The 14,295-nt window shown below is 31.7% G+C and overlaps 1 protein-coding gene across 1 annotated transcript; it reads right to left on the reverse strand.

The window, feature by feature from the left end:
- Window positions 1–3,740, reverse strand: LOC111913469 (monooxygenase 1). Its single transcript, XM_023909169.3, has 5 exons — window positions 3,414–3,740; window positions 1,323–1,370; window positions 1,064–1,232; window positions 718–946; window positions 1–645 (listed from the first exon to the last, which is right to left on the reverse strand). The coding sequence occupies exons 1-5, from the start codon at window positions 3,647–3,649 to the stop codon at window positions 155–157; spliced, it is 1,173 nt and encodes a 390-aa protein (XP_023764937.1). The 5' UTR covers window positions 3,650–3,740; the 3' UTR covers window positions 1–154.
- Between the last annotated feature and the right edge of the window lie 10,555 nt (window positions 3,741–14,295).

Here is a 14,295-nt window from a genome sequence, read left to right on the forward strand (position 1 = left end):
TTGAATTAGTAAATTACCAATACTTTGATCATTACGATTGATTCTTTATTTGATTACACAACTTATCTGGTTCATATCTTTGCCCTAATCCTATAAGTAAACCTGTTTAATCAAAATCACAAGTAACATCCGAGTCTAAAGATCTCTAAACACATCAAAGACCACCACAATCATAATCAACATGGCCACTCGAGTTGCGAAAGATAAGAGACAATAACACAACATACATAAACTGCTTTAGACGCGAAGAAGCTCCCAATAGCATACCCGTGAAATAAGTCTGCAACGATAATCGAACCACCCTCATTCTTCGTTCTTTTACATAGAGATTAAACGCTTCTTCCGCATTGTCCAAACCCTTTTCAGCCAAGTTCCTAGCCAACACCACCGCATCTTCTAACCCTGCTGAACCACCTTGCCCTAGAAACGGACCCATCACATGCATAGCGTCCCCAGCAACTGTCACTCTTCCTTTACAAAACGTCCCCCTTACCAAGTCCCATGGTGCACGATATCTTAAATGTGTAAAAGACAACGAATTTGCATCCGCAATTTCTATCATTTCTTTAACTTCTTGGGGATAATCACTCAGCAATGCTAGGGTTGATTGCCGTATTGCCTCTGGATCTTCCCAAATTCTGTCATCTGTTATCATAAAAATCTAAGCAAACGAAGAACAAATGAAGTGAAATGTATGTAAACGTGATGATAAATGACCTTTAGGAAAGTAAGGGTGCGCACAAAACCAGTAGACTAAGTTATTGTCCATTGGAATTCTTCCCACAAGATTATTATCTTTCCTGAAACGAGCAAACTCTTGGTCGAATGGATGACCATTGGGATAGTTTGATAAACCTCTAACTCCACATAAGGGAAACATCTTCGTAGGCTTGAGGTTAAGGAAATTGGCAACGATTGACTTGCCTCCTTCACAGCCAATTACAACCTGCAAGAACCAACATGTATCGTTGTTCTTATTGAATATATGAAGAACCAGATAATCAATTCAGAATTGCCATTAACACCGATCAATGGTAGTTCTTTTACTCAATCAAGTTAAGACCTTGGGGGTAATGGAGCTCCCATCGATGAATTGAAGAACTGGTTTTGTAGTATTCGGGTCCAATTTTATAGATTCAAGCTCGCATCCAAACTTGACAGAGGTCGGAGGAAGTGCAGCATAGAGAGTGTCTATAAGGTCTTTCCTTCTCAAGCAACGAGTTTCGCCATTCCTGTCGTTCATTGATAAACCAATGAATTTCAATTAATAATGTTTTTTCAGTCATGAAAACTGAATAAAATGTTAATCTACAGTAGCTTACATCGGCATTTCTTGTTGCTTCCCCCCATCCAGCCCTACAATACGTTCTCTGCAAATGGCCGGGGTATATTATTTAATCCGTAAACATTAGGTAGTTTCAACTTTCAATGATACCAAATTCTATAAAAACTTTTTAATTATTTAGACTTTTCTGATTTAACCATTTATTTATTTTTTCGTTTATCGACCTAGATTTTAACTTTTATTTTTTCTAAAAAAACATCATATCCTGGTAGAAGGGATTTCAGAGCAAACCATAACATTTTGAATTTTATTAAAACGCAATAATTTTAACGTTCTAATTTTTATTTTTTTTTACGATTTAACCACGAAAACTTTAATTATGAAAAAATAAACATCTTTAACCAGAATAAAAGGTTTTTCCTATTTTATTGGTGAACCTTTTAATGTATTTCAAAATAGTATCTTATTATCAATGAAACTTAATTATAATCATATAGAAAAATATTGTAATATTTTTCATGAATAAAATTATATGACAACAATAAAACAAAATGTTTAAAACACCTTTATGGAATTTGCATGATATATTTAATAGAAATAGAAATATTTGATTATATATATATATATATATATATATATATATATATATATATATATATATATATATATATATATATATAATAGAAATATTAATATATGACAAAATCACATAAATTGTATACATATGTTTTATCAAATGTCACAAACTCTATCTTTACTAATTACAAGAGTTTGTGATCTTTGGTAAACTGTAAGGACCATTTATGTAATTTTGTCTTAATAGAATTTACTTGATAAAAGTTGAATATATAGATGAAGTATCGACGTTGAATGTACACATGAAGTATCCATTCCGGGCCCTGAAATTTCATACTGTTTGCTGAATTTCATAATGATTCGGAAATGTTGCATTTGAATTCCAATTAATGATTAATCAACAATATATGGATTGTTACCATATGAACATAGTAGCATAATGATTTAGATAATTAATGAAAAAGGAGTTAATGGTTACCTTCATTTTTTTTTTCTAATAATCAACTTATATTTAAAACTAAAATGATTAACTGTAAACACGTACTCACAATTATATATATACTCCATCTAAAACATATTCTTATATTCTCGTATAATTTCAATTACCTACAAAATAAATTTTTGATTAAGAAAACCTGTATCATAAGACGAATAACAAATTTAAAAAGATATACGGGTTTGAAAATTGGTGATCATTCCAGATTAAAGTTTTTTTTTCATTAATTTTTTATAGAATCAAGGTTTATTGCTTATTTAACTCCATAAACACTTTTTGATTAAAGTATTTATTACTTTATATTGTGTGATAAAATGATTTTTTTTTTAAATTTGGATTAACTTATATGGTAGCATCAAGCTATAGTTGATAAATTCTTTTTAAATAAATGTTAGATTAGCTTAGAATCATTTTTCGTGAATAAGTCATAAATATTTTTTTAAATGTCAAGAGTGCATGTGACTTTTTAAAAACTTATTTTTGAAGGTAATAAAAAACACATATTTATTTCCCGAGCTTTTAAAAAAAAAAAAAAAAATCATTACATTTTTTTCAATGGTTAAAAGAAAGGGAAAGAAAAACCAAACTGCAATAGTTTTTAGTAAAACTGGCCTTTGGGTTAACCATGGTTTTTTGACATAGAGTCCCCGAAGTATAGAAAGGTTTACAAAGAGATCATACAAATTAGAAAAAATAAAAATCAAATTAAGCTACTCAAATGTTAATTTGGTTTCATTAATAATTCACTAAAGAAAATAGCTATTATATAATTGATTTCAGTGTAAAATTTATAATTCACTAAAGAAAAAGTAACTCACTTTTGTTGTTTTTTCATAAAATTTAAAAACTATTTTAAATTATGAATTTAATTTTTACATTAATATATTAGATGACTATTCTGTAATGCCATAGAAAAAGTAAAAGACAAAATTTACCAGGTAATAAATATTTTTAGTTTATGAAATGTATAAAATAAAATTCGTTAAAGTTTGGAAACAAAATCTACATAAAACTATGTATTTATCAATTAAATATCTAAAAAAAAGTATGACATACCTTTTAATATTGATACCAGTGCGACGGAGGACGTCGGCGACGCCAAGCTGATCCAAAGCTCGCCAACCATTTTGGCGGATTCCGATAGCTGCACCGGTGATATTCCTCAGAGCTTCCGATCTCTCCATCACTACGCTTTTAATTTCCTTCTTCTGAAGAGCGACGGCAGTCGCTAATCCACAGATCCCCGCTCCAATTATCACTACTTCATAATCGTCCATCGCCACTTCCCCCATCTCTTTAGCCCTTTTGTTAGATGTGACTGTCACTAAAATATATAATACAATTATATAGAAATTGGTGGATCTATGTGCGTCACTGTATTGAATCGGTAGGACCTGGTTAGTCAAGACGGCTATGCAGAATTTTCAGAAAGATAAGATAGGAAAGTCATCAAGCTATTTTTGTTTCTTTTACAAAAGTTATTTCTAAATATTAGTTTTGGTTTATGTTTATTATCAAATATTAGTTTTTCTAAATATAAAAATTTATGTGTTAGATATAAGGGTCATTTATAATAACATAAAAAAAATAATCATAACAATAGTCATATCTATATATAAATTTTACCAAGATAGATTTAAAATTCATATAATCTTTAAACAAAATCATATTTTTGCAGGTAGGATACTGTACTCTGAAATTGTTTTCTTAAAAGTGGTTTAATATCTGGGCCAATCAATTTTATAGCGTGGTCTGCAAAATTATGGATCTCGATACAAAAATATAATAGTTAAAGAGTATGTCATTAGGTTTGGTGGTGACACTGTGGTATTGCCAATTTCATTTTATAAAATAAAATAGGTTTCCAAACCGCCACTGCAACTTTTATTTTTTTATTATTATTACTTTTTAAGATAGGAGATAAGGATTGAATTAAAAGAATAATATATTTTTTAATTGTATATATTTGGTTATTGGGTTTTTTTTTTGTTTATATTTACCCTTTAAACTTGTTAAATTGTACACATTTAATCCTTATGACCAGCTATTCCAGGTTAGCCGGTAAAAATGACTGAATAGGGCAATATATTTCTCATTTTGAACGCATTTAATTCTTAATATTTTTGTACACATTTAGTCCTTAATTTTTTTTGTTGCAAAATAATTTAATTTTGTTTTTTTCATCATTCAGTACTTATAAGTGATTTCTTTAGGTTTTTCTCATAACATCCTACATGGAACAATCATTAATTAGATGTTTTGTGATTTTGATTCTTATGTTCATCGCAATTTCGACTACTTGGTTGCATATGATAACTTTTTCATACGATCTCGGATTTTAACGATCTTTGCATCTATGTGTTTGTATTTTAGTCAACTACAAATTTCATTTAGATTACTCTCGTTAAAAAGTAATATATTTTTTACTAATGATCTTTATATCCATATGTTTTTTATAAATGCATGTATGGATGTTTTTTTATAAAATCGTAAATAAAAATATATTACATTTTAATGGAGGTAATCTTAACGAAAGTTATAATAGACTCAAAAAGTGAACACGTGGATATAAAGATCGTTAAAATCTGATATCGTATGAAGAAGATATGACATTTAGAAAACAAGACCTAAGTCAATCCATAAGACCTATGCAACCAAGCAGTCTAGGTCGTCATGGGAGACATTGAGGGGGGACAAAGTGGGCAGTTGCACAGGGCTTAATTTTTTTATTATATATTTTTATTTAAAAATAAAAAATTACAATAAAGAAAAGGGCCATTTTTTTCTTTTTCGTCTTGGGCCTTTGAGAATATTTGATTTCTCGGGACCGGTCTGGAGGTCGCGATGGACATTAGCATCAACAGCCACACACACCTCATCAATGATTGTCATACATCAGATGTCGTAAAAAAAACTCTAAGGAAATCATTCATAAGTGCTGAATGAGTACAAAAAAAGACTTATTTTGAAACAAAAAAAATATTAATGACTAAATATGTACAAAAATATTAAGGACTAAATGTGTACAAAATGAAAAATATATTACCCTATTAAGTCATGTTTCCCGGCTAACCTAAAGTAACCAGTTATAAGGATTAAATGTGTACAGAAATATTCTCGATTGAACACACAGATTTCTTACTGTAAGTATATTTGAGAACAAATTTGGACCATAAGTTGTAACTAATAGAAAATAAAAGTCAATTAAAAAAATTTATTTTATATTCAATAAAATTAATTATATTGATATTTAAAAAAGAAAAAAAATGATGTCCCTCACACACCCACACCCCCTCCCCACACACTCTGTGAAGAACTGGACCACTGGACCACTACCAAAACCACCAGGCCACTGCCAAAACCACCGTAAAACCGTTGGAACCAATGTAATGTTACTAGAATCACCAGTCCTACGCCTCTTCACCCTATATAGATCTTCTTGTTTGTTATCTTCCTTCGCCTCCCACCGTCGGAAACCACTCGAGTGCCACCTCTACACTCGAGATCTGCTTATTCATTAGCTCCTACCATTGAAAACTACCTTCAAATTGGATAACTTTGTATATTTACTTTTCCTTTTTAAACTACCGAGCAAGACGTAAAAAAAAATTAAATCGTATATTCGATTAAGACGTCAAAAATATTAAAAGATTTTTAAACTACAAAAACAAATATGAATAAATAAAGGTAAGAATAAATAACAATATGATATATGTAATTTATATAATTAATTTAGAAAAATGAAATTAGTTTTATATGAAATCTATACAAATTCAATTAAAATAAAGAACAAATAAAATTTTTATATAATAATAATAATAATAATAATAATAATAATAATAATAATAATAATAATAATAATAATAATCAATTGTTAAAAGAAAAAAGAAAAAGAAAAAGAAAATTAACACCCAATTTATAGGTCAAAAACCATCTCGGTCAAAACAATTTTGACTTTGGTAAAATAACTCGGTTGGATGTGACTTGTAAATAATAAATAATTTTATTTTATTTAAGGTTGTCTTGATTTTCTTCATACCCCGTCAAACAATCATTTATCAAAAGATTTAATAATTTTAACATTTTTATCCTTATAGTTAAGACATATTTTCAGTTTATATCCTTTCTTATTTTAAAAAAATTACTTTGACAATTTACTATATATTGATATTTCAACTTTATATATATATATATATATATATATATATATATATATATATATATATATATATATATATATATATGAGTAAACTGCATAAATGGTCCCTGTGATTTGGGGTAATGTACGAGTTTGGTCCATAATTTTTTTGGACGGTTCCTATTATATCCTTCTGTTGCGCGTTTAGTCCAACTTTAACCATTTTAATTAATTTTTTATTCACAAGTTATTAATAAAATTAAAAGATAATAACACTCTCACTCCTTCCATTTATCTTCATCAGCATGCAATTGACCACCACCTTCTTAAACTCCTTCCTTCCTCTCTCTTCTCTAAATTATTTATATGTGGATTTTTTATTTAATGTTTTTTACTCATTTTTTGAATATCAAAAAAATGAAATATGATATTTTTCGTATTAGGCAAAACTAATAACTATATTTATATTTATGGTCTTTTAACTTACCCTAAATTTACAATAAATACCTTATCATTATTTCAATGTGGTGTAAAGGTATTTATTTAACATATTTTTTAGACATCGTTTCGTCCATCCAGCCAAAAATCAAATTGAGATCAAGGAACACATGAATGTTGATTTACAAGAATCGTATCCAACGCACAGAGTTTTGTCACTTTGACGTCCCAACATATCATAACGTTTTAACAGATGAGAAATAATGTATAATACTCGACTTGATACCTGTATTCCATCAAATGCACCATGTAATAATTATAATCTCCATTAGTTGATGTCTCTGATAATGAATTATATTAATTTATATATTATTAGCATTACATATTTTATTGTTAATATTAACGTATTTTATGTAAGAATTAATCAACTAGGTGGGACCAAGACAACCCCTACCGGTTAAGGAATAATCGTAGATTAATACGAGCTTAATCAATATAGAAATTAAAACAAAATATTAATATGAAAATAATCAAAGATAAATAAAAGTACAATCATTATTATAGTTTATAACAAATCCATTTTTTATGTATAGATAAATAAAAATACAATATTTTTTTTTGTCTTTTTCGTTGCATCATTCGTTTATGTGTTTTATTTTTTTATTTTGTTTTAAGAGGTTTTATTGTTACTTTTTAAATGAATAATCTTAACTGTTATAATAAAAAAAAAACTTAACCATCAAAATAATAATTATATTTTAAAAACTATTTGTTAAAATAACAATTATATTTTAACAACTATTCGTTTAAAAAGTAATAATAAAATCTTTTAAAGCTGAATAAAAAAGTAATAATAAAGGATATAAATGAATGATGTAAACGAAAAACACATAAAATAACATTAAATAATTATATTTGATGTTTAATAGTTATATGTGGTTCTATTTTAATTTTTTTATTCGAGAAAAAGATAAATTAAAAAAAAAACGTTGTATATTGTACCGAGCAAGACGTAAAAAAAAAATTTAAATCGTATATTCGATTAAGACGTCAAAAATATTAAAAGATTTTTAAACTACAAAAACAAATATGAATAAATAAAGGTAAGAATAAATAACAATATGATATATGTAATTTATATAATTAATTAAGAAAAATGAAATTAGTTTTATATGAAATCTATACAAATTCAATTAAAATAAAGAACAAATAAAATTTTTATATAATAATAATAATAATAATAATAATAATAATAAATTGTTAAAAGAAAAAAGAAAAAAGAAAAAGAAAAAGAAATAATAAGTTATTCATTTATATGAAATAATGACTAAAACCGTAATATTTATAAACTACAAGGATATAACATATTAATTTGTAAATTTAGGAACCAAAACTATAAATCAGATCAAAATAAAAGGACCACTTCTGTAATTTACTTAAAAAAGAACATGAAAATGATTTTGAAAAGTAGACACGGTAACAATCATTACATTTATAATATTACTTTAATTGAATTTACTCGTAATGATTTTGTGCAGGTGGTTTTGACTTTTTATCAGGTGTGTTTAAAATCTCGTGATTTTGATTACTCCTTGATACTATTACTCTCTAAATGTGGTCTTTTTATTTTAATAAAAAAAAAAAAGCACATCAAATTTTTTAAACTTTTTCCTTTTATTTAGCCATTATCTATGTAACTAAATTTTTGGTAATCATAAATAAAATTTAACAATGATTATAAAAATCAATTTTATTCATTGTTTATATTAAAAATGTTAATATTTTTATAATTTTAAAATAATAAAATCTTATTAAATATAATAAAACTTTAAAATATAATTTTGGCTTAGATTGGATTATTATTAGGTGTAAAAAATATATTTAGTTGGATTGGGTGGATGGAAGATAGAAAAAAATAGTTTTTTTAGTACATAATTGTATTAAATTTACTTGTTGATAAAAAAAATTCTAAATTACATAAGAAAAATTAATGAATCGAAAACACGAAAACGAATATTATCCATATTAATCATATATGATTAACTACATATAATCACATCTGATTATATACATGAGAAACATTATTAAATCGAGAATGCAAAAAAAAAATTTAATGGAAAATGAGTAAACAAATCTTGTACCGATAAATCATTTGTGATTGGATACATATAATCAAGTATGATTAAGTAAACGAGCACAACTATTGATTCAAGTAAGAAAAAATGAATTTTGTCCATATAAATCACATGTGATTAAATATGTGGGACTAACTATGTAATTCGAAAATTCAAAAATAAATATTGTCCACATAAATCATATGTGATTAGATATATATAGTCACATGTTATTATATGTATCTAGCCATATAATTACATTTTTGATTTCTCGGATAATAGTTGTTTTTGTGTATATAATCACATGTGATTATATGTATCTAATCACATATGATTTATATGGAAAAAAATGAATCTCCTGCATATAAATCATATGTAATTAAATACATATAATCACGTGTAATTATATACACAATAACAAATATTGAATCAAGTACATGAAAGCAAATCTTTATCCATATTAATCATATATGATTAAATACATCTAATCACATGTTATTATATAAATATAATCACATATGATTTATGTGGACACAATTCATTTTCGCTTTCTCGATTCAATAGTTGTTTTAGTGTATTCACATGTGATTTTATGTATAATCGCATATGAATAAATACATGAGCAAAACTATTGAATCGAGAGCGCAAGAATGAATCTTATACACCTAAAAACATATTAGATTATATACAAACATTCCAAAATTTAAGACTAAAAATTTCAATTTTTAAATTAATAAAACCATTATCCAAGACAACATCATCAAAACCATAGTGAATCAAAGTGTATCAATAACATCCAAATATATCAGAGTAATATAAAATATGGAGCGATGTGGTGTGTGCACTGCAATCATCCCGAGATCTTTCTCTTCGAACCAGAAGTACCTGAAACATAAACTGAAAACGGTAAGAAAAAAGCTTAGTAAGTCCCCTAAAATACCACATAACATACATATCAAACATATAATGGCCCCCCGCAAGTCATTGGCCCCAACCCGGCATCGAGCCCCGCTCGGTAAAAAGATATGTCATGTAACAACCCAAAAATCAAATAAAATTTGTCATTTTTAAATAAGTATTACAATCATAATTTGTTTCCATAAACCTATTACATAATGAACATCTCCAATTATGAGAGTAACAAAATCAGTAAGCACGAAAAACAGTGCAGAGTGAATGCTGCGCCATCAAGCCGGACCCTTCCCTTTAGTACCGAAAGTACCTGAAACAAAAATTCAATTTGTAAGCAAAAGCTTAGTGAGTTCCTAAAATACCACATAACATACAATCACAAAATACCACACAACATACATGTGATTGCCATGGGCTATTGTAACATCCCTCAAATATGGTCCCTAAAAATTCAATTTAATAATTGATAAAATAGTATTTTCCAATATCATCAAAACATTTAAATAAAAACCAATGTATCAATTGCCATAAAATCAAAGTAAAATATCATAAGCGGAATCTCAATGGTGCGTCAAATGCAGTAATCGCGAGCTCTTCTCTTTACAATCGGAAGTACCTGAAACACAAACTAAAAACGGTAAGCACAAAGCTTAGTGAGTTCCCACAAAGTACCACATAACAACCATACAATAAACATATAGTGGGCCCCGCTCTGTCATCGTGCCCCGCCCAGCATCGGGCCTCGCCCGATATCGAGCTGTGCTCGGTAAAATGGGCCCCGCCCAACATACACTAACATATATCAAATAAACACATACACATGCAATAATCACATAGATACATAGCATACAAGTATTCATTAGGCCCCGCCCGGCATCAGGCCTTAGCATGTAAAAACATATAAACACAGACACATGCAAGAGTCACAAAGACATCTAGCATACTAACAACATAACATAAACAGGGGACAGCATTGGTGCCTTCGACCCGCTAAACCCGATAAGGAAACTAACCTCGAATACAGAATGATAATTAAACAGATCCCAGCTCCGAACATCGACACTACTCTACCCCTAAACAAAAAGTATTTCCTTAAATACAACTCAGAATGCCTAAAAGCCCCTTATAGATCAAACTTGGTTAAACAATAAAGTCAAAAGTCAAAATCAACAACCCGATTTGACCCAACACGCCGAGTTATCCTTCAACTCGTCATGTTTCTCCATTAATTTGCAAAGTCAGGAAGAAGTCGATCCAACTCGCCGAGTTAGCCAGAAACCCAACATCTTAATTCAGTAAGTCGACATTATCGAAACTAAGAGCTTCACAACTCAGATCTCAACTAAAATGGCATCTAGAAGTGTAAAGTTTCCAACTTTAACCCTAGGAACCACCAAAGCGGGTTCAAAACCCAAACCCTAGGCTTAAAAGGATGAGGGCTTAATCGTTAAGCACTTAATCACCAAAGGCATAGGTCCAAACTGCAGATCTGGCCCTTAAAGCTAAATATCCACGTAAAGTTTCCAACTTTACGCTCATGCATGACTAGGAGATGCCAAAATGCTCAAAAGAGGACAAAAGAAGGACTTAATGAATGCATGAAGCCCTTAAGACCATAAAGTTGGCACCTTTATGCTAAAAGAGCTCATGAAGATCTTAGATCTAAAATAATAAACATTTGGGACGTATTACTCCCCCATCAACCACACAACCATGGCTAAAAGTATACAATCTAACCCAAGAAGAGATCTAAGTAACTATTAAGCAAGGTGAGAACTTGATACCTCAAAAACTTGGTAAATGAGCTAGTGATTCTGGATCCAAGACTCCCTCTTCAAGCCAAACAACTCCTAATTCCTTAGCTCCTTCAACATGCACCGAAATGGAACACTCAATGCTCTCCCTAAGCTCACACACTCAACAATGGAAGGTAATATTCAATTTTAGGGTTTCTGGATAGAGGAGGTTGGTAAGGAGGCCAACCAAGGGACTTAAGGCCTTTAAATAAGGTGCAACACCCTAAAAATTAAGGTTTCCTTCCCAGCTACCAACTTGTCGAGTTGAGGCACTTCGAATCACCGAGTTAACTCATTAAACTTCGCGGCCAATAACAACTTGACACGTTGTGATGAGGCTTCCAACACGCCGAGTTCTCCAAGAAGAATATAAATAATTGGAAAAATAAGTTCATATCAGAAACCAAGCGTTACAATTCTCCCCCAATTGAATCAAACTTCATCCTCGAAGACCACTGCCTAAAATAATCCTGGGTAATGCTACCTCATCTCCTCATCGGGCTCCCAAGTCCACTTCGACCCCTTGTGGTGTAGCCACTGTACCTTCACTAGCTCCACAACCTTGTTCCTCAAGATTTTTGTCTTCCGATCTAATATTTTCATTGGTCTCTCAACATAATTCAGGCGGTCATCCACCTAAATATCATCTAAGGGTAAAATTACGGAATCATCCACCAAACACTTCCACAGCTGAGAGACATGAAATGTGCTATGAAGCTGGCTAAGCTCGGCTGAAAGATCTAGATGATACGTAACCCGACCCACCCGAGACAAAACCCTGAAGGGACGGATATACCTGGGGCCCAGCTTGTCCAGCTTCCTGAACTGGATGACACCTTTCCAAGGTTACACCTTCAGGAGAACCATATCTCCCAACTAGAACTCCAAGTCTGACCGGCGCTTGTCGGCATAACTCTTCTACCAAATCTGAGTTGTCTGGAGCCTGCTCCAAACCTGTTGAATCAGCTCAGTAGTCTTGAGTACCACCTCGGTACTCCCCATGACTCGCTGACAGACCTCGCCCCAAAAAATCATGTCTTGCATTTCCCCTCATAAAGCATCTCAAAAGGAGATTGATCAATGCTAGCGTGATAACTGTTGTTATACAAAATTTCCACTAACGAAAGATACGTATCCCAACTCCCACCAAAATCCAATACGCACGCACGCATCATATCTTCAAGAGTATGAACTGTCCGCTCACTCTGCCCATCGGTCTGTGGATGAAAAGTTGTACTGAAGCGGAGACGAGTGCCCATCTCATCATGAAACCGCTTCCAAAATCTGGAAGTAAAATGAACATCCTGGTTTGAAACCACCGATACCGGCACCCCATGACGTGTCACCACCTCACGACGATAAATCCCGGCTAGCTTCTCTGTAGAAATACTCTCTTGGATCGGGATGAAGTGCGTGCTCTTGGTCAATTGATCCACGAAGACCCAAATAGAATCCACTCCAAGCGCGGTCCTGGGAAGCTTCATGATAAATCCACCGTGATGTCTTCTTAATTCCATACGTGAATCTCCAACGGCTGCATATTGTCGTGAGGTCTCTGATTAACTTTCCTACAAGTCAAGCACCGCTCCACAAACTATGCTATATCCCGCTTCATGCAGGGCCACCAATAATCAGGGCGAAGATCCCTATACATCTTCGTCACCCAGAGATGAATGGAGAATCTCGACTTGTGAGCCTCCTCCATAAAAACTTGGCATACCCCGCCCCAATACGGAACCCAGACCCTCCGATGCAAATTCAATAGATTGTGTTTATCATAATCAAAGGAAGCTACCCGACCCACAATCTGCTCACACTTCTGGCGCTCTTCCTTCATAGCCTCAACCTGTGCCTCAAACATCCGCTCTAACAACAGAGTAACCGTGGTCATCCTCAAGCATAGATCTCGGATCGGAGCCCCGGCCTCCTTGCGGATGAGAGCATCGGCCAATACATTGGCCTTCCCCGGGTGGTACAGGATCTCATAATCATAATCTTTCACCACGTCCAACCAACGACGTTGCCTCATGTTCAGGTTCGACTGATCCATCAAATACCTTAGGCTCGTGTGGTCTGTGTAAATAGTACAACGAACCCTATAGAGGTAATGCCGCCAAATCTTAAGGGCAAAAACCACATCCCCCAGCTCTAAATCATGTGTCATATAATTCTCCTCATGAGGCTTCAGCTTCCTTGAAGCATAAGCGATCACGCGACCCCGCTGCATCAATACTGCACCCAAAATCGTGATCGAATCATCACAATAGACCACAAAATCATCAAAACCCTCTAGCAAGGTCGGAATCGGCACCTCACATAGTCGCTGTCTAAGAGTCTCGAAGGATGCCTGCTGCTCAAGCCCCTAGCGTAATGTAACCGACTTCTTGGTCAGTCGGGTCAATGGAACAACAATCTTCGAGAAATCCTGGATGAATCTCCGATAATAACCAGCCAAACAAAAAAAACTATGAATCACAGATGGAAACCTTGGAACCTCGCACTGCATCACGGCCTCGACCTTGGCCGGATCGACCATAATA

The sequence above is a fragment of the Lactuca sativa genome, chromosome 1 (genome assembly GCF_002870075.4).
Source record: "Lactuca sativa cultivar Salinas chromosome 1, Lsat_Salinas_v11, whole genome shotgun sequence".
NCBI lineage: Eukaryota > Viridiplantae > Streptophyta > Magnoliopsida > Asterales > Asteraceae > Lactuca > Lactuca sativa.